The 24,343-nt window shown below is 37.1% G+C and overlaps 2 protein-coding genes across 3 annotated transcripts; both read left to right on the forward strand.

Annotated features, from left to right (window-relative positions):
• Positions 1 to 876: 876 nt before the first annotated feature.
• stra6l (STRA6-like) lies at positions 877 to 9,004 on the forward strand. The gene is made up of 18 exons (XM_041982176.1): positions 877 to 1,008; positions 1,395 to 1,476; positions 2,818 to 2,918; positions 3,064 to 3,194; positions 3,274 to 3,394; positions 3,505 to 3,550; positions 3,693 to 3,818; positions 4,032 to 4,105; positions 4,706 to 4,814; positions 4,927 to 5,080; positions 5,234 to 5,309; positions 5,409 to 5,490; positions 6,124 to 6,172; positions 6,513 to 6,630; positions 6,718 to 6,837; positions 7,129 to 7,292; positions 7,640 to 7,783; positions 7,875 to 9,004. The coding sequence occupies exons 1-18, from the start codon at positions 980 to 982 to the stop codon at positions 8,105 to 8,107; spliced, it is 1,959 nt and encodes a 652-aa protein (XP_041838110.1). The 5' UTR covers positions 877 to 979; the 3' UTR covers positions 8,108 to 9,004.
• tdrd7a (tudor domain containing 7 a) lies at positions 8,534 to 23,608 on the forward strand. Of its 2 annotated transcripts, XM_041982147.1 has the most exons (23): positions 8,534 to 8,618; positions 9,942 to 10,160; positions 10,347 to 10,491; positions 12,512 to 12,626; positions 12,725 to 12,805; positions 14,101 to 14,144; positions 15,328 to 15,368; positions 15,629 to 15,799; positions 15,890 to 16,010; positions 16,134 to 16,657; positions 16,961 to 17,157; positions 17,833 to 18,025; positions 18,197 to 18,308; positions 18,438 to 18,649; positions 18,891 to 19,025; positions 19,869 to 19,952; positions 20,072 to 20,206; positions 20,715 to 20,825; positions 21,277 to 21,460; positions 21,691 to 21,818; positions 21,939 to 22,135; positions 22,725 to 22,885; positions 23,285 to 23,608. In XM_041982147.1, exons 2-23 carry the CDS (start codon positions 9,957 to 9,959, stop codon positions 23,536 to 23,538), a joined length of 3,549 nt encoding a protein of 1,182 aa, XP_041838081.1. In that variant the 5' UTR covers positions 8,534 to 8,618; positions 9,942 to 9,956; the 3' UTR covers positions 23,539 to 23,608. The 2 variants fall into 2 exon arrangements, with proteins under 2 accessions (XP_041838081.1, XP_041838080.1); XM_041982146.1 differs by having other exon boundaries at positions 15,890 to 16,657.
• Positions 23,609 to 24,343: the final 735 nt, after the last annotated feature.

The following is a 24,343-nucleotide window of genomic DNA, read 5'->3' on the forward strand; positions in this document are numbered from 1 at the left end:
TCATAATATCCCTTTCCTGTAAATAAAAGCATCAAGATCACACGTGCAAATAAGACATCTAGATGGTACCTTGGTGAGGAGCACATGATAAAGTAACTTGCACTGTGGGACTTAAGGTTTAGGTAATTCCTCATTAAATACATTATTTCTTTCTATGAAGTTATTGCTAATTCAGGTTTACAAATTTTCAAAATCTTACTGGCAGTCAAAGTTTAGACCAACAAGATTTCTACAGATATTCCCAATGCAAGAATGAATTTGACGAGGGTTCATAAGAATGAAGTTAACATGAACTCTTCATGATTCAGACCTAACACTGAATGAGGCCTGTTCTTAGTATGAAGGGTTTCCCTGTCTTCTCAGGGATGGATGAGTTGGTATTGTCACCCTTCACATGAAACTTTTCTCTGGTAATATGCAAGTTGTTCTATATTACTAGTCGTGACTTTGCTCAGTGTTCTTTTCTCTTGTAAAGTAAAATATGCATATAAAGTAATTTTGGTTATGTGTATCAGAAGAGCTACAAAAATTTAGAGAAACAAGTTTAAATTCTCACTGTTGTGATATCAGAGGGTAATGGAAAATAAATGAGAGTTGATTTTATGTTTCAGACAATGCAGTCTTTGTGGCATTTCTCCGAGAAGTGAAAGCAGCAGGTGAATGATTAGCTGGTGATATCAGTGTGTGAGTTCACTCTTCTAAACTCCCTGTGCTGAGTAACACAGCGGTCAGTTTCATTTGTGTGTGATGAGATATGCGGACAGACTGAAATTATCGGCATAAAAGACTGACAAAAGAAAAACAAACACAGGATGAAAAAACAAATATGTAAACTGTTTAATCCAGAGGTCAAAGGTCAAATGTGTCATGTGCTTGAAACCAGGAAAACAGGGAAGTGATTTCAATCCACACTCACTTCCTTTCTTCTTGCGGTAGAGCAGAAATAAAGATTTTGTGACTTCCATTAGACGGCTTGTCAATGATGATAAGAAACTCAGATGAACATGTGTAAGTACACACTTCAAATACTTTAAGTTCAGCGATAGTAAAAAAGAATTATGAAAGCACTCGTCATTGAAGTAGGTTCTGTTGTTTTTTGGTTAAGTTGCAAATGTAAACTTTAAGTTAAGATTGACAAATAATTTCTAGAGGCACGCATTTTAGAAATTTAACTATTTGTTCTGATTTCTTTTAGCCTTTTATCTGTTATTTTCACCTGGTTACGTTTAGTTTGCTTTAGTTTGGTTCCTCATTAGTCATTATCTGTTTTAGCCTGTTATCTGTCCTGTTTAGGTCCATCACATTCAGTTGTGCTAATTTTGTCCACAACTGTTCGGCCACTTGTCATTTTACTTTGTATCAGTGAAAGTACATCATGTTACTTCATGTTGCAGACAATCAACAATCTCTACAGTTGAAGACTGTCAAAATAACATCTCAGTGGACCTTTTCCTGCATCTCTCACTCGTACCGGCGGTAAGTTGTCTGCAGTATGTATATATAACACAACAGAAGTGGACTTAGAAAATCTGTATTTCCACACATTTTTTTAAGTTAAAACCTTCTGATACATGGTGATAACATGTCTTTGTCAATCATATCACACAAAATCCCGTTTGTTTCAGACATAAGAAATTACTGTAATTACACAGGTTTCGTTCCACATCCTTAGGGGACTAAAGGCAGATTTATGCTTGTCTCCCGCTGCGTCTGGGTCTCCGCCGTAGGCTCGGCGCCCACCTCTTCCAGACTTGATGTGCACCCCTGCTACAGTTTCAAACCACTGGCCAGGAAATAAGAAGTGTTGTAGAGTTAATATATGAAATTAAATATAGGTTAACCCATTTAAGTATATGCATGTTCTTTAAATGTTTCTATAATGCAGTTTATTATAGCTGCTCATTCTTTAAATGCATTGCTAAGAAATGTTTTTAAATTAGATTAAAGACTTAAAAACATAAAAGTAAATCTCTCAGCTGGAATGGGCAGAGGTTACTCGCAAGGTTTTTAGGCATAACAGAATCAAGTTGCTTATAATTGAAATAATTTTATCAAACAACATGCACTGATTTGTTTTATTTATTTATGTATTTTAGTGTGCATTGAATAAATTGAGAATAACTCTTTAAATTTAAGTGCACATTGCCAGATCAATTACAATAAATACAGACCAGCTTTTTTGATGCACTTAAACGTGTCGTGTAGGCTTTGCTGGATTATATTATCATAAAATATTCCAGACGATGCAGAAAAACAAAGAAAATACTAAGTGTGATGTTGCTGAAATCACAAGCAATTTGATTAATGATTTTCTTAATAACTGATTAATCAATTCCATTACATATCATAGATACACATAAATAGTGATGTCACTGATGACCAGTTCTTCCTCCTTTGCTGCTTTGTTTCTTTTTTTCACTAAACATACAGTATGTGAAAGAAGGAGTCCTCTTTCTTCTGGGCCAGATAAATGTGTATTAGTTGCAACATAAGGGAAACAGATGTGGTGGTAGTAGAAGCAGGATGGCTAACAGAATGACAATATGTTGTAATTCATCATTACTATAATGAATTACAGAGAATAGGGAATACACAATAACAGCAATGAAACATTAAAACTGAAGAATAATAAAGATAATGTCATGGCATTATGTCATGGCACGAGTGAATCAAATATGACACATTACTTTAACAAAGGATTCTTGAAGTTGTAGAAATGTCCTGTCACCACTCACTTTTACTCAGAGGACATGATGACCTTTAATCATTACTAAGTGAGTTTCCTAGAGTATTATGTACAGATATCTTGTCTACCAGGTGCTGATTGCAGGGGTGCTGTCATTCCTCCAGAGACGAGCCCAGAGATTGGCTATTGACCAGAGATTGCCCTTCTTAGAAGGGCGATTTGCCATTGTGGTGTAAGTCAACAACAATGATATCTGTAAAAAAAAAAAAAAAAATCAGTCCTGCAGCTTGTGATCAAATAAGCATCTAGATCAAGATATTGCACATGCAGTATGAGATTGTTTGTATCATTTTCATTTTGCCATCTTTGTTCCCTAGGCCTTTGGATACTGTAGGAAGTCTCAGTAACCGCTGGTCCTATGGCTTTGCATTTGGTGCCGTGTCAAGCAGCGTTTTGCTGCTCTTCTCGGAAAATTATGTCCCCTTCACTGTCCCATCCTGGGCCAAAGGTGCTAGTTTATTCTTTGACATCATCATACATAAATAGCTATATTGCCTGACCCGATGTTCTCTAATTGTTAATCTCAGCTATAGTGTACCTGATTGGAGCTTTAGAAGTGGGCCTGGTGTATTTTCCTTTCTTTGCCTGTCTGTCCACACCATTCAGAATGGCTGGAGCTGTATTAGGAATACTCTACTCTGCATCCTGGTAAATTTTCACTCATTTCATGTATTCACCACCACGTAGCTTTCACAACATAAGAAAAACAAGCAATATGGCAATTTATGTGTAGCATTTTATGTGACTGTTGTTTTTAGGATCATCATCACAGTCTGGGATACATTCACCTGTCCCAGTGGTAAGGTAAGGTAGGCAGATACTAAACCCAGTGTCATGTGTTAGCTACAGTGGGTAAGGATCCAGTGGGTTCCAGCCCAAAACAGAATACATTACACCCTGTTGTTAACATAATTTTATATTAATTATGGTGTTTATGCTTTTGAAGATTCTGGGTAAATACCAGAAGATAATTTCCCAGTGGCCTTGCATCCTCTCACTCATATTCCTCTTGGGACGATATATTTACATGTTGGTTAAAGATATTCGCATACGTCTGCAAATGGAATCAGAGGTTAGTGTGACAACTGCAAACATTAGATGATTCTTACCACATGTCTCTCACTGTGGTGAACTGAATGAGCTATGCATAAGATTTTACATCACAACTAATGGGAAAAATTTTATTTTTTATCATTTCTATTAATTTTACGCTTTATTTTGGCTTGTGAAATTCTTCTTTTGTTGTAAACACCTCCACAATGAATTATATTAAATCTCCTGTCAGGACCCTGAAGATCTGGTTGGGCAACACCAGGCACAGCATGTGAAACGTTTGCTGAGAAAAACCCCTGAGGACAGGTTAATAAACACACTCATCCACACATGTACCAATGCTGTTGAAGTTTACAGTACTAAATGACTGTATGTAATAATGAATTATGGTCACTTGTTATTCATTTTTATCAGTGAAAAATAATTTTGAGTTCATCCATCAAAGTTAATAAAAGTGACATTTATGTTTGTCAGAACACCTCTACTTGACATTGGTGTTGTGTAGTAATAACCCAGATAACAGACACGTTTGGGCCTAATCCAAGCTACTTTTAGCACATATGGCTCAGTTGTGGCACTGGCAAGTCATGTGTGGTTCAAATGTCAGTTGCCAGCCTGGACATATTACAGCCATGCAGCATGTTGTGGTCATGTGGCTCAGTTGTGGCTGACAAACTCAACTGGAATCAACCTGTAAGTCAGGGCTAAATATGGGCAAAACTAAACTGCAAATGTGTGCCATATTGGGGGCCAAACATTTTTTTTTTTTTTTTTTTTTGCTATCTGGGAAATTTCAGGTCAGAAAAACTTGAAGAACATCCTGTTGCCTTAAAGTGCTGCTGTTGAGGCTGTCCTGAATACATAAACATACAGGGTGTGTTTGAACTTTTTTTTTTAATGATGCAGCAAACCACTTAGTTGGTTCCAGAGAAGAGTGTATGAGTGGGACCCCTACTTCAAGTTTCCCAGCAGGATTATTGGCACTGTCATTATATCTCTTATAGGCCTGTATACGGTGAGGAAAATCTAATTTTTACTGAGCAAAATGACAAGTTCAATCAATCAATTTGTTTTGTGTTGTTCAGATAACTCATGAACTGACATTTGTGTTCCTGCCATTTCTCTAGATGACACTGGCAGACTACAGTCTCAGTGATGTTGCCTTTGACCAACTAGAAAATTGGAAGAATACATTAAAACCCCTGGTTATCTCATGTAACCAGACTGAAGCTCTGGGATACATGATCCCACAGCTAGAAGAATTCATCAGCGTGGCCAGGAGTGAGTTATCCCACTATGCTGGTGGGAGGGGGTATTTATGATAAGTGGGATTAACATATATGTTTAAAATGGAACTCAGACAAATTTAGGAAATGCTATCTACAAACTTTGCCTTCTGGATTCTCAACAATTTTATATCTTTTTTCATTTAAGAATCTTGGCTTGCCACCACCATCCTTGCCAGTCTCAACTCTGTAGCTTATACCTTTCATATTTTGGCATGTTACAGGTAACCTGTTGTAGTTCATGAGATAAAAAATTTGACAGAAATAGTCATTTCTTTATTTACCTACATCATGGTGATTTGCATCGTGTACTGTTGCCCTAGGAAACATTTGAGAAGACTGTGGAAGGGACAGAAGGGTTTTCTTCCTGAGAGGTTTCACAACCCTCGTTCCGCAGTTAGTGTTGTAAGTAAAACACACAGACAGACAGCAGGTGTTGGGTAGTTTTGGGATATTCTTAAAATATCCTCCCAGTTTATTTTAACAAATAAGCAGAACCATTGGCAGCTGGGTCTGTTGGTAGTGATTCACTGGCCTAAGTAGTTGAAGTTTGCTTGTGAACACATCTTTCAGTTTCCAGTTGCAACTTCCCAGAGTTGTCTGTGACAGCATTGTGACAGCCTGTGAGCATCTCAGGTTATAATGCACAGGACAAAGTGGTACTATACAGAAACTTGGAAATATTTAGAATTTAACAGCTGTTTTGGATGGAAAGGATGACATAGTTTTTAGGCATTTTAGATCACTGGTATTTCAGGGGCCAGTGCTTCCCAGTGCTCTGTCATTCATTCAAGAAAATGTCACGCAGTTTAAGACCATTTTGGTACAAAAAACAAAACAAAACAAACAAACAAGTAAAAACAGTCATGTGCAGCAACACCAAAAGGCTGTTTGAGCTTGAATTTGCAATTTATTATATAATTCAGAGCATATGAATTTGCCTATACAAACACATCTGTGTGCCTATGTTACAAATATCTTTAGTTATTATCACCTATATAAAAATGTATAAACAAGTTTTCTTGTTGAACTTCACAGGCTTCCATTGCAAGATATTCTGGATGGCAAATAGCTTTTACACTGTGGGGTAAGTTTTCATTATCTAAAATATAAAACTCCAAAGGTTATCATGATCTACATGTATCCTGGGCATTGTGTTGTAATTATCTTATACTCTTATCTTATACTATTATGGGGCTAAACCTGAAATACAGAAATTAAATAAATTCAGATGACAAAAAGATAATTCTTTAACAGTGCTCTCTTAACAACCCTTTACAAAAGATGAGAGTAGTGTTGATCTAAAAAGAATTAATAGGACAAACACACAAGCTTCTAATATATTTGATTTTTTTATTTTTTTTTTTATTTTTGTTGAATATGTTAAATTAATCTGTCAAATGTATTTTCTCTGTCATTAAATTTAGGCTACCTGATTGTCCACTTTGTACACTTCTTGTTTGCTCTGCTGTTTGCATACGTGGTGGTTCTACCAATAATGCATGGAACTGCACTGAGCATGTTCTCAAACCTTGGACTCATAATGTAAGACAGCTTTCTCTGTGACTGTACAAGGGCATTTCAATGAATGGGTGCACTTACTGTGTTTTACTTTTCTCTTGTATCTTTCAGTTTAACCATTGGGATGGTTATCTGCTTGGTAATTCTTCAGATAGTACTAGTTCAGGTGTTCTTCCTTCAGGACAAAATGTCTCCCACAGATAAAGAGAAACCTCTGGCTCTCAACAACAGGTTAGAACAGTAATTTATTGGTCAACTAAAATGCTCTCTTTCAATGGGAACACAGATAGTAATAATTTACAAACTACAGTATTATCATCATGTCTGAAGCAATAAAACATAGACTTCCTCACCTGCTTAGTACTGTACAGTGGCTTCAGTGACCTTGAGCCAGCAGATACAGAATATATGAAGTACACCCTTTAAAACCCTTTAAAGTCTAATTAATACAAATGTATGTTTCATACAACAGAACTCCACTCTTAGTACATTACAATAACCTTCAATCTGTTTGCTTCCCAGAAAAGCATTCCACTGCTTCAACTACTTCTTCTTTTACTACAACGTGGTGATGGGAATCAGCACCTGCATAATAAGGCTGTTGCTTAGCATTGTGGTTGGAACATGGCTGGTATCTCGTATAGATCGGACTATAATGCAGAGGGGATATGAAAAAATGGATGCTGGTAGGTTTCAACTGTCTTTTACTGTTCTGACAGGATCTGCTTGCATCCCAGTCTTCCAGGAGATGGCAGCATTAAACAGAAAATAAATGGTCTGTGACATTATTTGTCACAGACTTGCAAAACATATCTTATGTAAGCCAACAAGAATCTTCAACTGTTCTGTTATATTACATTTGTCATGATAAGAATGTGAAATATAGAGATTGTAGAGTGTAAATTATTAACTCGTTGGGCATTTCTTTCTTAGTTTTTCATCTTTCTAAAAAGCATGTATTTCAACATTGTAATGAAGTGCTCTCTTTTCATACATTGTGTATGAGTCTAACTCTATTTCCTGTATGTTCCAGGCTACAATACATGGATTGGGATGATTTTTGCTGACCATTATCATAACAACCCAGTCATGGTGTGTTTCTGCCAGGTTTTGATCTCCACAACTCTAGAGAGGCACCGTTCATTGACGTATGCCTCATTTGATACTATTCTATCAGGTCAGAAGAGTGTGTATCCGCATACAGTTACCCGTATGTTTCCACCTGTCTGTTAACTAATTTTGCTTCACACTTGCCTAAATTTTTACAGCATCCCCTGTGAATAGCCAGGCCAGGAGGCGCTGGGCATTGTTTTACACCTTACTGAAGAACCCTCAACTGATCCTGCTCAGGAAACACCACCTCTCTTCATCATCAATAGTGTCATCTCACCCAACAGACACAGAAGTGAGGGCTTGGGTCATGGCATCTCAAACACAGAGGTGCCAGTCAGTGGCTGAAGCATCACCAAAAATCGTTACTACACCAGAGGAAGACTGTTAAAAATAAACTCTATGGTTCTTATATTCACTCTTGGTGGCAGCATGGCGTTGTCCGTTGAAATGTTAACTGTACTATAATTCTAATGTTTTTTCTGAGTTTGTTTGATTCCGTCTATCTGGTAATATTTTGGTTTATCTATTCTTAAAAAACATTTGATTGCAGTTTGAAGATCATTAGTCTACACAGCCAACGTCTGTGCCTATGTAAGTGTTTAAAGCTAAAATTATATATTTCACATAGTAAAAGTTAAAAAAAAAATTAAAGCAGTTTTAGACATTTAGCTTAAGTTATACAGCCTACGTTTTGCTACTATGCGAGGATTACAAACTCCTGCAAGAAGTATTTGCATTAACTTGTTATAGTTTTATAAGATGGATGAAAAAAATAAAAAGATGAAACTCAGTACAACTGCACAATGCTACCGTTACGGAAGTGAGCTGTGGGTAGCCATTTTGAACTTGTTGATAGCGAACAAGGTTGGAATATTTGGCTAGTTACCAAAACTAAACAGGTATGGTAATATTTAAATCTTGTAATCTGTAGTTTAATTTAAGTATATTTTGTTATATTGTGCCAGCAGTTTCATTGTTTTTAAAATATTTAATGCTATCCGAAATGTTGCAACTTGTCTCATCCTTAGCTTCAAACGAAAGTTCTCGAGCTAACAGTTAGCCGTTGGCTAGCGTTCACTTTTTATTTTCTCAACCAGTGAATAACCAATGTGTCAGCATGCTGTTTTCTTTGATAATTTTAAATAGATAGTGCTTTTCCAAGGGTGTTTAGTATCTTGCGCTATTGTGTTGTCATATATTAGAATGAATTATTATTGTGTCGTCTCATTTGCATAATTGGAGATTAACTTTAAATTTAAATAAAATACGCTATGTACGTAGTGAATTTTGGAGATTTGGTGATTGTATCTTTAGAAGTACTCAACTATCCTGTTTTTGTTTTGTTTTTCCCTCGGACTGCGCAGCTTTTACCGAAAACGTGCACTTCGGCTTGACACATGCAGACACACCTCTGCATAAACACTGTTGGTGTGCAAAAACGTGAACAACCGAGCACATTTTTATTACATGGTTTGGCTATCCTTTGTAGTTTGTGTGTAGAAGGTTGCAAGGATTTGCGGGATTTTCTGCTCTTGAATTCGCCATGTCATAGCAATTGTATGTCCATAATTTATTGCAACTACAAAGTACTATATAACCACAAACATACTCTTCGAGTTACAATTATACTAACGGTCAGATCAGCATGAAGCGCGCCCACCCCCGTCCCCCCTTTTTTTAAATTTTGTGCTCAGACAGCTATATTTAATATAACAAGCTGTTTCTTTCAGGATTTGTATAGGGGCCCACCGCACTTTCTGCCTGCATGTATGTAATGGATGTATGCAACGCATGCTGAGCACAGGAGTCAATAAGTTAACACTACTCAATCATTTACCTGGGTTTAGTTTGGTTGAGTACAGGTTCAGTTGTTTATAGAAATCGAGGTTTCCAAGTCCATCAACAGCTGGTAAATCTAATTGTTCTCTATGACTAAATAAGACCACCAATCTTTGATGTTGGTCTTTTTCCAGTATGTATTAAAAACTTGATGTTCATTCTCAAAACACTGCTGACCAGTGCTTTTGTTATTTACATTGCCCTATATATCACGGCAATGTTTCCATAGTTTCATGTCAAAGTCAGTGCAAGAGACTTGCATTACTGCAGAATATTCCATCATTATGATAGATTTTATTAGCAATTTGAACTTTCTACACATCTAGTAGAAGCAGTAACATCCACAGAGATTTTATTGTGTTCAACTGTTGTTTCTCTATCAGTCTTTGCATACAAAGATGTCGGATTGCGAGTCCATAAAGAAAATGTTAAGGGCCGTTCTGCAGTCGAGCAAGAATGGTGTGTCTATAAACACCCTCCAGTCAGAGTACCGCTCACTTTGTGGAGAGAACATACCCCTAAAGAAGCTGGGCTTCTCAAAACTGGAGGACTATCTGAGAAGTATTCCCTCTGTGGTGCGGTTGCAATACCACATGGGAGAGGTGAGTGCTTGTGTCACTGTAGCCTTGGTTTTAAAGCTGTTTTTGACTCCGATGCCTCAGTTGGACTATAAACATGAAAATGTTACTCAGAGCTTGTGGTTTTGGAGATCTTGCTAAATCCTTGGGAGTGTTGTGCCATTTACATTACATTCATGTGTTTATAAAAGAAATGAATCTCTTCCATAGTTGAAATGCTTTGCTGCAGTGTGCAAAGAGACAGCTCACATTGCTGAGTTGGTTGCCAAACAGAGGAGCTCCAAGAAATCTGGACGGTCGCAGGTCGTCACCTCCAAGATGCGATTCAGACCTTCCAACCCTTACATGTTAAATGGTATGAAAACTTACTTGCAGCTATTTTTCCTTATAATTTTTGACTGATACTATACATAAAATTCCAATATATAAATGTTGGTCTTTGTTGCCCAGACTTAACTGCAAGCTGTGTTTTTAAAGATCAGAAAGGAAATAACAAGAAAGATTCAAAGGAAAACTGATAAATATATGAATTGCATAAAAATACATGCATCACAGCAAGATGTTGGAAAATGCTTTTAGTTGTGATAACTAGGGCATTCAGCTGTGGACAGTTTTACAAGCTGCACTGAGAGGGGTTTTACGAAAGTAAACTTTCCTTGACATGTGTATATTTCATCATATCTTGTTGTATCCCTGTAATATGAATATAGAGTTGTGCTTGATTTCTTTTTTGGTTAGTTTTCAGAGAATAGAAATGATAAATAGAAAAAACTTTTTTTTTCCACTCATGGTTAGTGTTTGGGTGAAGCTATTTATTGTCAAACGTCTATGCTTACGCTTTTTAAATCATAATGATAACCGAAACTACCCAAATGATCTGGATCAAAAGTTTACATACCCTGGTGATTTTAACTTCCACACAAGTTGGCACGAACATGTTTGAATGGCTATTAAAAGTAACCATACTGACTTGCAATCTGTTTGCTTTTAATCGGTGTGTGTGCATAAAGGGTCTGAGTTTCTGGGTGCCTGACAGGTCTTTGTATTTTTCACGCAGTTCTGCACTGACATTTCTGGATTCTGAGTCATGGGGAAAGCAAAAGAATTCAAGTTTCAAGTTGTTCATTTGTCACAAGCCGATGGCAGTAAAATGCAGCTGTACATGCATCTGAGGCTGTGCATACCCATTTACCACTAGTTAAAAAAAAAAAAAACAACAACATGGTAATATGCCGCTAAATAGGCCCAGTACGACGGTGGGACATGGAGGCTTCTAGAGGCCAAATGGAAAAGATGAGCCTGCTGACTGTATGAATGGATTTGGGAATAAAAAGAACATTGATGCGTCCGTGGAGGATGATAGTGTTTTAACACACACACACACACTTTTCTTGTTAAGAGGGTTCCCCACCCACACTTTTTATTTTTCCTGCATTGTGCACAAATGTGGCTGGTCTAGAGGCTCTCAGGTCTTCTCTGTGTAATCATTTAACAACCCACATATATATATATATATATATATATATATATATATATATATATATATATATATATATATATATATATATATATATATATATATATATATATATATATATATGTATGTATATATATATATATATGTATATATATATATATATATACATACATATATATATATATATATATATATATATATGTATGTATATATATATATATATATATATATATGTATGTATATATATATATATATATATATATATGTATATATATATATATATATATATATATATATATATATATATATATATATATGTATGTATATATATATATATATATATATATATGTATGTATATATATATATATATATATATATATATATATGTATATATATATATATATATATATATATATATATATATATATATATATATATATATATATATATATATATATATATATATATATATATATGTGTATATATGTGTATATATATATGTATATATATATATATATATGTGTAAACCAGGTAGTTTCAGTTGTCATTATGATTTTAAAAAGGGTAAACAATTGACTCAACCACTAACCATGAATGGAAGGAAAGTTTTTGTTTTATCATTCATATTTGAAAAATGGCCAAAAATGACAAATTCTGCCAGGGTATGTAAACATGAACACAACTGTAGCACAGATGTATTTAGATTTTAGCACCCTTCTCCCCTTGCTTTGCGCTTTACAACTGTTCTCTTTCTCTATTGAGACACTTTTTTTTATCCAAAATATACTATGTCTAACAGAAAGTTGGTGATCCCTCTTTACTCCTCAAACTTTTATTTTTTTATCCCTTTTTTTTCCCCTACACTGTGTGCAATCTGTTCTTCATCTGTACTCTTAGTGACACCGAGGTCGTCTCTGCGGCAACCATCGTCTGGAAGTCTATCTAACTGGACAGCAAATCGTTTTCGACCTCATAGTGGCTACAGAAGTGGCAGTGCCTCAGGAGACTACAGGTAAACAATATTGTCATTATCTTCCATTTTCATGCAAGTAAGAATTTCTCAATCAGAAGTAACCTCTAAATCATGTACTTTACTTTTATATTCAACAGACGGCTGGATCAGAGGCTGAGCTCCATCACCCCAGTTGAACACAGACAACCAGTTGTTAAACAGAGTGTCATGCTAGACAGGTAAACAATGTAAATATTAGTTATATATAAACTTGTCTTGAAAAACTTTGTCCTCTTTTAGTTTTGACCATTATGCATTTTGAGTTTATGAGTAATAATGAAACAAGTGTGTGAATTTTTATCGTATGCTTAAGCCACTAGTAATGGTACTAAAAGCTAAAACACTGCAGTTCTTATGCATTTCTGTGTAGATTCCCAGTCATCTGGGGCATGGTAATCTGAAGAGCTTGCATAACATTTACCGGACTTGTGTTTTGGTCCTTAAAAACATTTCATGTCCATCTGAAAGGCTTCTTCAGTTCTAACTAGCTGATGGGAAGTAATAGCTTATGTTTGGGAGCGTTCACGCCAGACTAGACTAGGTGTGATTGGGAACTTAGTTAAATTGGAGGATGCAACTTTCTTCTGGCCCAAATTTGCTTTCGCACTGCACATATTCAAACAAATCTGACCATTTAAATAACAAATTCCCCTCCTCGCCAGAAGTGGTGCTGCATCAAGATTTACTAAGGGAAAAGACGAGGCACGCAACGAAGAATACTCGCTCATCTATTGGTTAATGCAGGACAATTTATATTTCCACCATATAAAAGAAAAACTTGGAAATGCATCAAACCTTAGCAGTCTTGGGTTGGGATCAGAACCTTGTTCTTTCACATCTGACCGCGAACCATTTCTCCCGGCCAGAGCCATATCGTACCACACACAAGTATGTTTTTGTTGTGTTTACCCACAATGCCTTTTGCTTTGTAGTCTGCTTCCTGTATTTGGTTCACTTGAAGAATGACCAAAGTCCGCCTCTTTGATTCGAATCGGAGTTCATTTGCATATTTACAATTCGGCTGGTGTGTAAACCCTAAAAGGAACATTCACATGTTAAGGGTCTTTAGGTCACACTCACCTGACCATTATATGGTTCATTAAAGTCATTGTGATCTGTGATCTGTTTACCTGCCTGACTGGAACTGTTTTGGTTAAAAGGTTGAATGTGTGAATTGTGATATTAAAGTATTTGATCTTGAAATTCACACAATTTACATGTTGGACCTTGTGACTCCCACTGACCAGTTAGGACTGAAGAAGTGTGAAATGTTTTCAAGAACCAAAATGAAGTAGTCCGCTGTGTTGTTGAAGCTTTTAGAATTCTTACAAAGATCCTTTATAATGTACAATATTGTCATCCTGCCCTCAAAACTGCTTAGTTGAGTCTTAGAACTTTCACAATAAGATGAAATTAGATTGTATAGCTGGTTACTTGAAGGCATGTTATGATTAAAAGACTATGTTGTCAACAGGGGAGAGATGAGCTTTGTAAATGCCGTAAACAAGAATTCTAGAGGTAAGTGAGAACTTAATAGTTCACATTATCACCAATATCAGAACCTCCTTGGAGTGTTACTTGGGTTCAGTCAGTTATGACAATTTGTTTTTCTCAGACTTGAAAATCCCTCACCTTCTGCCGATATTCGCAGTTTTGAATCCAAAATATTTGGCCCAAGTGAATCATGTGGATCTGATGAAAAAATATTTTTGAGGGGAGGAGGGGGCTATGGATGGGACATGGAGTTATACCAGAAATAGTTTTATTAGGACTTTGATTTTATACACGAGAGCGGCGCGGAGCCGTAGTGAGCGGCTAACATGTGCGCGTGCCTGAAGAGAGCCTTGAAATTCAACAAGACATTCCCCTACTAGCGCTACAGCATTGAAATATTAGCATGAATGTGGAGAAGAATACTGCAACCTGATTGGTTTGTGCTGACCAGAGCATTCACAAGCTAACACGAGGGCAGATGATAGTTACGACTCATTCGCCGATTTGGTTTGGATTTTTTGAGAGGCTAAAGGTAACATTGACTGACACAAGCTAACCTTAGCATTTCATAACTACACTCACTCAGCTTCGTTATAGAATCTAAGTCAACATATTAACATTAGGTTATGTTAGATTTTATATAATTTCCTGTTATATGTTACAGGACATGCAGTTTATATCAAATAATTAAGGTTAGTCAGTGAAAGGTACGAAATTGGTGTAGATGGGCATTCATACTATTATGGTACTTTTCTTTATGTTACTTATTCACCCACTATATTGTAACTGAACTGTAAATACATTTGCCTTTCAATCTGAAATCCAACCATATATGTAGGACTAATGTTATGGGTAAAAAAATTTACAGTTTTAGTCTGTGGGTTAGGGTAGGCCTGTGCTTTATTTCTCCAAACATGTGAAACACCCTCGGCATAAATGTGTTTTTTGAAATCAGACATTTCAAGTGAACAGATATCCGTATAATAAGACATGAACATGATGAACAATATTGAACAGTAAAAATTTTAATAAATTATTTGGATAAAGAATTACGATTCAAAACACATCTAAAAAAGTTTAATTCAACAAGCATTCAAATAAATTCAATTCAGAGGCAGGCCAATTTGAGAATGTAACCACAGTTTACAGTTTTTTCTCTTTTATTTTACTTATATTTATTTTTTATTTTTTTGTTGCACCTTTACAGAGATTCTTCCAGAGCCAGTGTCCAGACCCAGAAAATCCCAGGTACAAAACATTCTCCATAATCTCTATTTGCTTAGTCTATATTATAACCCCATATATAAGAAAGATTATTAATGTGCAGGTACTGAAAACATAATACGGGGGATAAATTCACACTGTTTCCACATTTAAGTTGTGTCACTTCACTTCTTTCAGTTGTCAAAAACCTCATTTGAACAATGAGATCTAGCATACAAGAATGTTTCCACATATTGGTAGCATTGTGGCACAAGTGATCATTAGGGTTTCATTTCTCCATGCAGACTGATCTGTATAATGTGGCAGAAGTGCAAAGCCAAATAACACAGGTCCTGGAGAAGTACTCTAATGGACTGTGGGTGTCCAAACTCTCAGATGTGTACAGACAGACATTCAATCAGACACTCCATCCTCAGGTGCTCATAGACCTGGAAAACTGGCCAACTGTGTGCATGGTAAGACGCTTTATAATATATAGTAAACTTGTAATGCAACAACAAAATTTTCCAAGTTTTTCCCTAATTATTTTTCATCCGGCATCATAGGTGGAAAAACCTTCCATTACCAACCGAGCTGACAGACTTATCTACCCTCCTCTGCCTCCCAAACCCTCTACAATCTCTTTAAATAGCACCAACTCCTCTACGGTGTCACTCCTTGATTCAAGTACCGTCAACATACCAACTTCTTATCACACCTTCACAACTTTCCATCCATTTTCTGTTCCTCAACCTACAGTTACCCGAAAAAATGTTTTGGCTAAGCCTACCTTTATTTTTCCTCCACAAGCTGACCGTGCTGCTGCAGACAGTGTGTCATCATCAGTGACATTACAACATCCTGCTCACAAGCAAGGCCTGCCTCTGCGACTGCCCCAGTGTACAGATCTTGCCATCAATATTAACAATGGATGCAAAAATAATCACAACTTAGCTGCAAATACCTGCAACCGAAACACTTTCCCGTTGGCCCCCACCTGGACTAATCTTCCATCGGCCAACGGTTCTGATTCGCCTCCCTCCCTCCAACCTGACCGGGAGATTTTACCCTTTATGAAAGTCACACACTCCTCATCCTCCAGTGCTGCTGCTTGTCCTCCCTCAGATTCTTCTGCTGTTGTCTTGCCAGTTGAGATTTGTCATAGAATAAAGGAGCTTCTTTCCAAGTACAGTCATGGGCTGTGGACCCATGCTTTGCCTAAACTTTTTATGGACACATACAAGATGGCATTCCCTGAACATATTCTGGATAACTTAGCTATTTTGCAGAGTATCTGTACTATTGAGTATCCCTTTCCACATAACAAGAAGAAGGTAAGAAAATGAGATGGCTCAGTGTTCAATAGTAATTTTTAAAATGCACAAACAAATAATCAAGAATCTGCATTATCTCTGCATGTAGCGTCTCTCCTGCTCTAAAAAAGTAAACTTTGATTCCCAAGAAGTAAGAAGTTAGAATAATGATTTATAAAGGAGGATAAATGGGGACTTTTTCTTTTATCAATAACTGCATCTCTAGTGCTGCCTACCAGTTTTTGGAGTAGCTTACGTGATCTCCTTCCTGCTTGTTTTTATTTTTTATCATGTGCTGACTCTGATGTACTTTTTTGTGGTCAGGCCATCTTGTACGACTCCAGACAAGTAGACATGGAGCTCAGAGCCAGCCATGAAAGCCAGCCATGCAGACTCACCCCCCTCCCTTCTGGTCTGGAAGTCCTGGGTCCCAAGGTTCCTCCACGTTTGACTCTTCCATCAGAGCAGTACTCCTCAGTGCTGGTTACTGACGCCAAAAGCAGTAATGCAGTAACTATAAGGTGTGCCATGTCATTCATGCAGACTTTGTAAAACGAAACAAAATTCCATCAAAAAAGAGAGTGCAAGCAATTTGTCAAACACCAGTTCAGTTAGCACAAAACCGCAGATAGAAAATGATAAAATATTGTATTATACACTTGCAGTTCACCTGCAAACTGTCCTTTTCATAAATAGTTGTTTACACAGCAATTATAGTGATATTTGATAAGTGTGCTAGAGACAAACACTATTAAGACCCTCACACATTTTGGATGTTTGTTTATACTGAATTAAAATATGAGTGCTTTTTACGGCCAACAACCCATAATGCAAACATTTAAAATAAAAAAAACTTCATACAGTCAGGATATTTATTACCTAAAGACGTCTGTGTAGCTTGGTTGTATCTGATTCCACATTGCTAAAACTTAATCACATACAAAATATTGTCTTTTGTACTGTGTAGCACCAACGGTTTAAAGAGCAGCAGACTGCATACAGGTTGTCAGCCTCAATTTATGTATGTATTTGCTACAGTGGGTAGCACTCTTGTGCTTAATGATATATGAAAATGATTCCAAATGGTTTAATTTTGATGCATACTTCAGTTCTTGTCATTTCAATTTGTCAAGTGCCAGTATTTACGTTTATGTTTTCTAAAGGTTATGATGCAAAGTTCCCATATGTCTGTTCAGGTATGTAGGTGACAAGTACTCTGCTGCTCAGGAAGCCATGGAAGATGCCATGCATTCCTTCTACAGCCAAAATTCCGCACAGCATCTACTGTCTAACCCGATTGTTGGTCAGCTGGTAGCTGTCAAAGGGGAGGATGGAGATGAGGTGACAAGAGCGCAGATCTTAGAGGTCATAAGCCCCAACAAGTTCAAGGTAATATTCTTAGTTGTTCTTTTTAATTTAAAAAATCTCATTTTACTTCCCTCTAACTACTAATGAGTACTATGAAGAGTGATATTTTTTACTCTTGCCATCAGGATTAGACCTGAATGAACAGACTAAGTATGTAAGCTCACATGCAAAGACATTTTGTGTGCCTGGCAGCTATACTGTGTGGACCATGGTGTCTGTTTGGAGACTGATGGGAGCAATCTGCTGGAGCTGCACCAGGACTTCCTCTCACTGCCCTTCCAAGCTACCAATGTCAGACTTGCAGGTACTTGGAATATTGAGAAATTATTTAATATGTTACAACTAAAGTGACCAACCTAACAAAATAATGCACAACACAATGTGCATAATAGGCTAGAAATAACTATTAATTTTGTATCTTTCCTCCTTTCAGGGTTAGAGGTATTCAGCTCCCATCCATCTGTGCTGTCATGCTTGGATCAGTTGGCAGTTTCAAAGATCTTGCTGATGGAAACAGTAGAGCCATGCCAACTGAATGAAATGCCTCTGGTTGTACTTTATGATACATCACAAGATAACGACATCAACATCAACTCCCGTTGCCTGAAGTCTCTGCAGGACAAGTCCATGAACAACCCTCTCTCTGTACGCAAACATGACAGTGTGGGATGGTGGGAGTTCTGTGCTCAGGAAAATGAAATGAGTTTTTCCTTTTAATGTTGGCTAAGGCCTCACTAGAGGGTGTTATTGTCCCGTTTTCACATTAATGTGCCTCAGTAGTTGTGTGCATTTAGCTAATTCTGCAGGTGTAGTTCAGTTTGAATCAAAGTCTGTCAGCTATCAGTGGTAATCATTTGTCTAAAATTAACTTTTCCTTTTCCTGTAGGAAAATGTTATCTATCAGGATGTGTGTGTCTCAGATGTGAGTGCAGATGGCACCATGTACTGTCAGCTGCCATCCAGGGGAACTGCAAGACTGACTAAGTTTCTAGAAGAAACAGAGGCTTATTTCATCTCTCAGGTATGCAGTGTACTTCACTGTATACATGTTCTTGTTTTCTTTTTTTCTGCACCACTATAAGTGTGAGAATGGAGGAAAGCAAGGAAATGTGAGGATAGATTAGAATGGACTTAGTTCTTTATTTGTGTGATGTCGCTGCAAAATTCTCTCTTATTTAAGAAAGACTTATTACATTTAAGAATTAGATTTTAGAAGTTCTTGTTGATACATCTGGAACTTTAGGAAGGCTTAGTAGAAGAATATCGGTCTATCACTTCTATACGCAGTGTTAAAGATGTAAAAGGCAAGGCACTGGATATATGCACTTGTTGACTATTGAGCAACACGTTAAATTACAGCAGTAGATTGTACCATTTCTAACTTGTAATGAAATCCTGGTAACTGGCGAATATGAATAGGTCTTAGTAGGTGGTTAGGAATAATGTGCATTTTAGGTAAATACACTTTTGAAAACGTGGAAAAATGGAATATGAAAAATCGAAACTTGACGAAATGAATGACTGCATTCAATTAAGAGCGTTTTGTTGATTTTGATTTTTGTTTATGTTATGTATTTGGCAGCATTGGTCTGTATGTCTGTTGGCAACATAACTCAAACTGTTATGGATGGATTTTGATAAAATTTTTGGAATATCTCAGTAATAGAAAGAAATTTTGATCCAGATCACAGGTTGGATCCAGGAATATTTTAAAGGATTCTTTACTATGTAGAGATAGGAATAATTTTGCCATTAGAGCTTCTTATTCAAAAGTAATGCCAACAATCATTGGCTAAAAACTTACTTGCCAGGGATATGCATTCTCTGAGTTCTTTTATTTCATTGTTTTATTTGTTCCCACCAGACAACATCAGAGTTCCTGGTTTCCAGACCTTTCTATGGCAAGTTCTGTCTAGCTCGCTACAAAGGGAAGTGGGCCCGAGCAGAGGTAAGGACAGGACTCTAAAAAAATGTCTTAATCTAAAATGTTTACAAATAAATGGTTAGAATTACTTTGGACAAATATGTTGAGGAGATTGTCAGATTCTACTGCCTTCTTGTTTCCAGATTACCAGCATGTGTGGCAACAGAGTAATAGAGATTCTCTTCATTGACTTGGGGGTCTCAGCAACTGTAGAAGTCACTGATCTTCGAGAGATTCCTCCACTTTTTCTGAGGGATTTTACCATGATCCCACCACAGGTCAGTTCTTGTGTGATTGTAGGTGTTTGTAGGATGAAATGCATCTTGATCTCCAACAAACCCACTGTCTGAAGTTAAATCATCTGCTGTATAGAAACTATAAAACTACTCAGTTCAGTCCCACGAGGGCTGCACCCCTGCAGGTTTTCAATGCATCCCTGCTCCAACACTCCTGACTCAAATTAAATGGATCCAACAGCCTCTGAAGTTCTGCACAATAATCCATTAATTTGAGTTAAGTGTGTTGGAGCAGGGAGACACTGAAAACCTTGTGGGACTGAATTGAGGAGCACTGATCTAAAACTTTCCAGATTCTCAGTAACTTGTGGACAAAGACGCGTATCTCTGTAAAACTGATAACAAAGACACTGACATGCTGTAAATTGGATTTTCTTTGAGCTGCTGGACAGTTGTGTAAATGGTTCATAGAGGAATTATTCTGGTAAATGTAGTTAAAATGAAAGTTGTTAGTAATTTAAGTAAAAGTTAATAAGTGTTTCCTTCACAGGTTATTAAATGCCGCCTGGCTGACCTCAGTGTTCCAGACAGGGAATGGAGTCATGAGGCCATTCTGTGGCTAAAAGAACTCGTCCTGGGAGCTGAAGACTGCAAAATGAAGGTAGCCTCTGTAATTTTGGGAAAAAGAAATTTGGTAGTAATTGCTTGATTATTTTAAGCATAGTTTTGTGTATGAATCAATGAATGAATTAAGTATATTAGGATGATGTTTGAAATATGCACATTATCCCATTGAAGGTTATGAATGAGGCATTGCATGATAACTGGTAAAGTGGAACATCTACATTGAGTTGCCAAAACTTTATGATCAGTCACTGAATCATGATGCAGTTGTAGTGCTTCCAGAGACCCATGAAGGAGTAAACCATAAACTGATGACAGGGTGTTCAGGAATGTGCAAGATCAGCCTTGATCTATCATGATTCCAGCTAACAGGGCCTGCTACTGATATCTTTAATGTCTGGTATTATGCAAAAGACCAACAGCAGATACATAACTGATCATCAGCCATCCTACTTGTATCAGTTATTCCAATTTAGCCTATTTTTTAGATATTGAAGCAGGAAAAGTACAACGAGGACAAGGTGGTCCTTATATACTTATTCGTTGGAGGTGACGGTCAGGAGCTGCACAAGAGCATCAACCACCAGCTGGCACAGTCAGAGGTGTGGCAAAGACTAATAGCACAGAACAACAACACGATCACCAGCACTGGCAGCAACTTCAAGGATACGGGTAATAAAGCACATGAAATACAAAATCCATGCTTGGTCTGAGACTGCACCCAGCCTCAGCAAAAATTTATTTGTTGTTTTTCTTAAGATTAATTCAGAGAAATGATAGAAAAAGTTAGGATTATTGGATCTCTATTTAATCTTATTGAGGTTTAAATGTTAAAAGTGAATCTAAAGCTATATGAAGTACTGGCTCTGTTTTTAAGTGTCTAGCGCTTTCCAAATTTCTAGGTCGAAGCAGCCCATTCCCAAACCCCATTATCAAGACCATAAACCAGCCATCTCATCAAGCAGATATAGATGTGACTAAAAGTGGATTGCAGCCTCTTCCATTGCCTCCTCCACTGACATTACCCCAGGTAATGCATGTTTTTCTTTATTTTTATTTTGAATTGCGTGTGAATTGCATTATCAGCCAAATACATACAGACATACAATTAGAAAAGCCTCATCTTACAGTCTTCTTTTTTTCCTTCCAGCCTGGTCAGAATATGGATGTGTTTGTGCCAGTGGCATGCCATCCAGGTTACTTTGTGTTGCAACCATGGCAGGACCTCAATAAGCTGGCAGTGTTGATGGGAGAAATGGTCTTCTACTATAACCAGCCAGGAAACACAACAAACACAACTTTGCACATCCAGAAGGGAGAAATCTATGCTGCCAAAATAGAGAAGAAGTGAGTAACAAACATGCACATCAGTACCTTCTCAAATTGAATTAATCCAGGCTCATATCAATTACATTGGACTTGCTATGCTCTTCAATTCCTAAATATGTTGTCATGGAAACCAGTGTACACTTATAAAGACTCAGTGGTTGTGCCACAAGTCCTCATATGGTAAAAAATGTATTTCAGTTGGAGTAAAAACATTGAACTGGTGTGAACTGTTATTATTGTTTTGTTATTATTAACAGATGCCCTGCTGGATCAGTGTTTAATACAAATGCTAGCATTACTTTTTAAGTAAGTTAAATAGCACATTTTAACAGCGATGTACATGATAACAGGTGAAAAGAGCTGCAGCAATAGAAGCAAAAGTGTGAAACATAAAGCAATGTAAAATCTACAAACAGTAAAATACCAGGAAAGAACAGGTACAAACATCTTAGGTAGGTGTTCATGAAATACTATGGGGTTTTTTTTAAGTTGGTGTCCATTTATGATCAGCAGACTTTGTTGTGCTATTGAGAAATCATGCACAAAACATGTAAGAATAGATTGCTGCTGTTAGGCTAAAGCCTGAATTGATTGATTCTGTTTCTAGTTGGCACCGTGTGCAAGTGAAGGGAATTCTGGCCAATGGGTTGGTTTCCATCTACGAGCTGGACTACGGTAAACATGAGCTAGTTCGCAACACACACTTCCAGCCTCTGATAGAGGAATTCCGACAGCTTCCCTTCCAGGCTATTGCTACACAGCTGGCAGGTGAGTTGCTATTTCTGTAGATTTACTGGTTGGAGTGCATTAAAGTATAATTTATGTAGCAGGTTATATAGTTCCTTTTAATGATATTTATAAAATTAAGATAGTTTTGCTTTGGGAAGAATCCAACACCACTTCTACAGATGCTCCTTTTGTAGTTACATTATTTTTCAGTGTTAAATAAGCTAACATTTAATGCAAGCAGTCACTAGATCTTTCTGTTGGACTTATTTTCTAACTAGCCCTTAACAGTACACAATGGCTGCAACTATTTATTTTATTTACCCCCCATTTTTTTCCCCCCAGCTTAACAGCATGAAGACACTTGTTTCAATAATCCCAGATTCAGAAACTCTTCTTCGTGTGCCTGAACAACTGTTTCTTGTCCTGCTCATCATACAGGTGTAACACAGCAGCAGTGGTCAGAAGAGGCCGCCTTGGTGTTCAGGAATCATGTGGAAAAACGAGCTCTTGTAGCACAGGTGGACAGTTTACAGGATGTTTCAGAGGTCAAGAGCCATCTGTGGAAGTGCAGGCTACGAGTTTACTTGGTGGACACCTCCGTAAACTACAAGGACTTTTGGATTCACAGCATCATGGCAGACATCGGTCATGTCCGCCATGATGCTGTGTCCCAAAGCACAGTGGAGAATTAACCAGTCTTGAGACTTATTTGAACACAGTAACATAGTTCTGATCATAGTTAGGTGGTTCTTTTCATTTTTAGAAAACAGGAAAGTCCTTTGTCACTTCCTCAGCCTTTTCATTTTCAGGATTCTGGATTTTTCAACTTAACTTTTGAAGAGGAAAAAGTGAAGATACTAAGACTGACCCAAGGATGGTCTTCAGTGCAATAATTTTGAATCGAATCCCGTTGGTTTAAATTCAAAAGCATTTTTTTTTCAAGTTTAGTCAAATTTGTATAGCATGTTTAGTGTTTCACTATTCTCATGTTTGTTTTGTTTGCTGTGCCAAATGAATGTTACCTTTATAATTTAATTTGTTCAAACATAAACATCTGTTTGCAGAATCTGTTTTTTTCTTGTGTGCCGTTTGTTATATTAAGAAGGCTGAGAGATGGATAAGTTAAGGCTGGCACACATGAGGATTTATTTTCTAAATCTGAAGAGATTTTTTATCTATTAGAGACCTCTCACATAAAGATAAAAAAAGGCATTTAACAGTTCTGATGATACTGTGTGTGGTGTGCTCCAATAACGTCAGCACAGAACAACACACACGATTCTGTCCTACAGCCGATCTAAAATCGTGGGGTGATCAGGGAGCAGAGAGTGGGCGGGTCGGGATACACAGGTAGAAATGATTGACAGACAGCAGCTAAACGGCCACTAGATAGATGGAAAGCAAGATTTGTAAAGCACCTACACCACAGAGTGGTCTTTGAGGTGGAAGACTTTTTCTCTCCTGATTCTCAGCTACACATGAACAAGGAGGTCCTGA

Source organism: Melanotaenia boesemani, chromosome 4 (assembly GCF_017639745.1).
Source record: "Melanotaenia boesemani isolate fMelBoe1 chromosome 4, fMelBoe1.pri, whole genome shotgun sequence".
NCBI lineage: Eukaryota > Metazoa > Chordata > Actinopteri > Atheriniformes > Melanotaeniidae > Melanotaenia > Melanotaenia boesemani.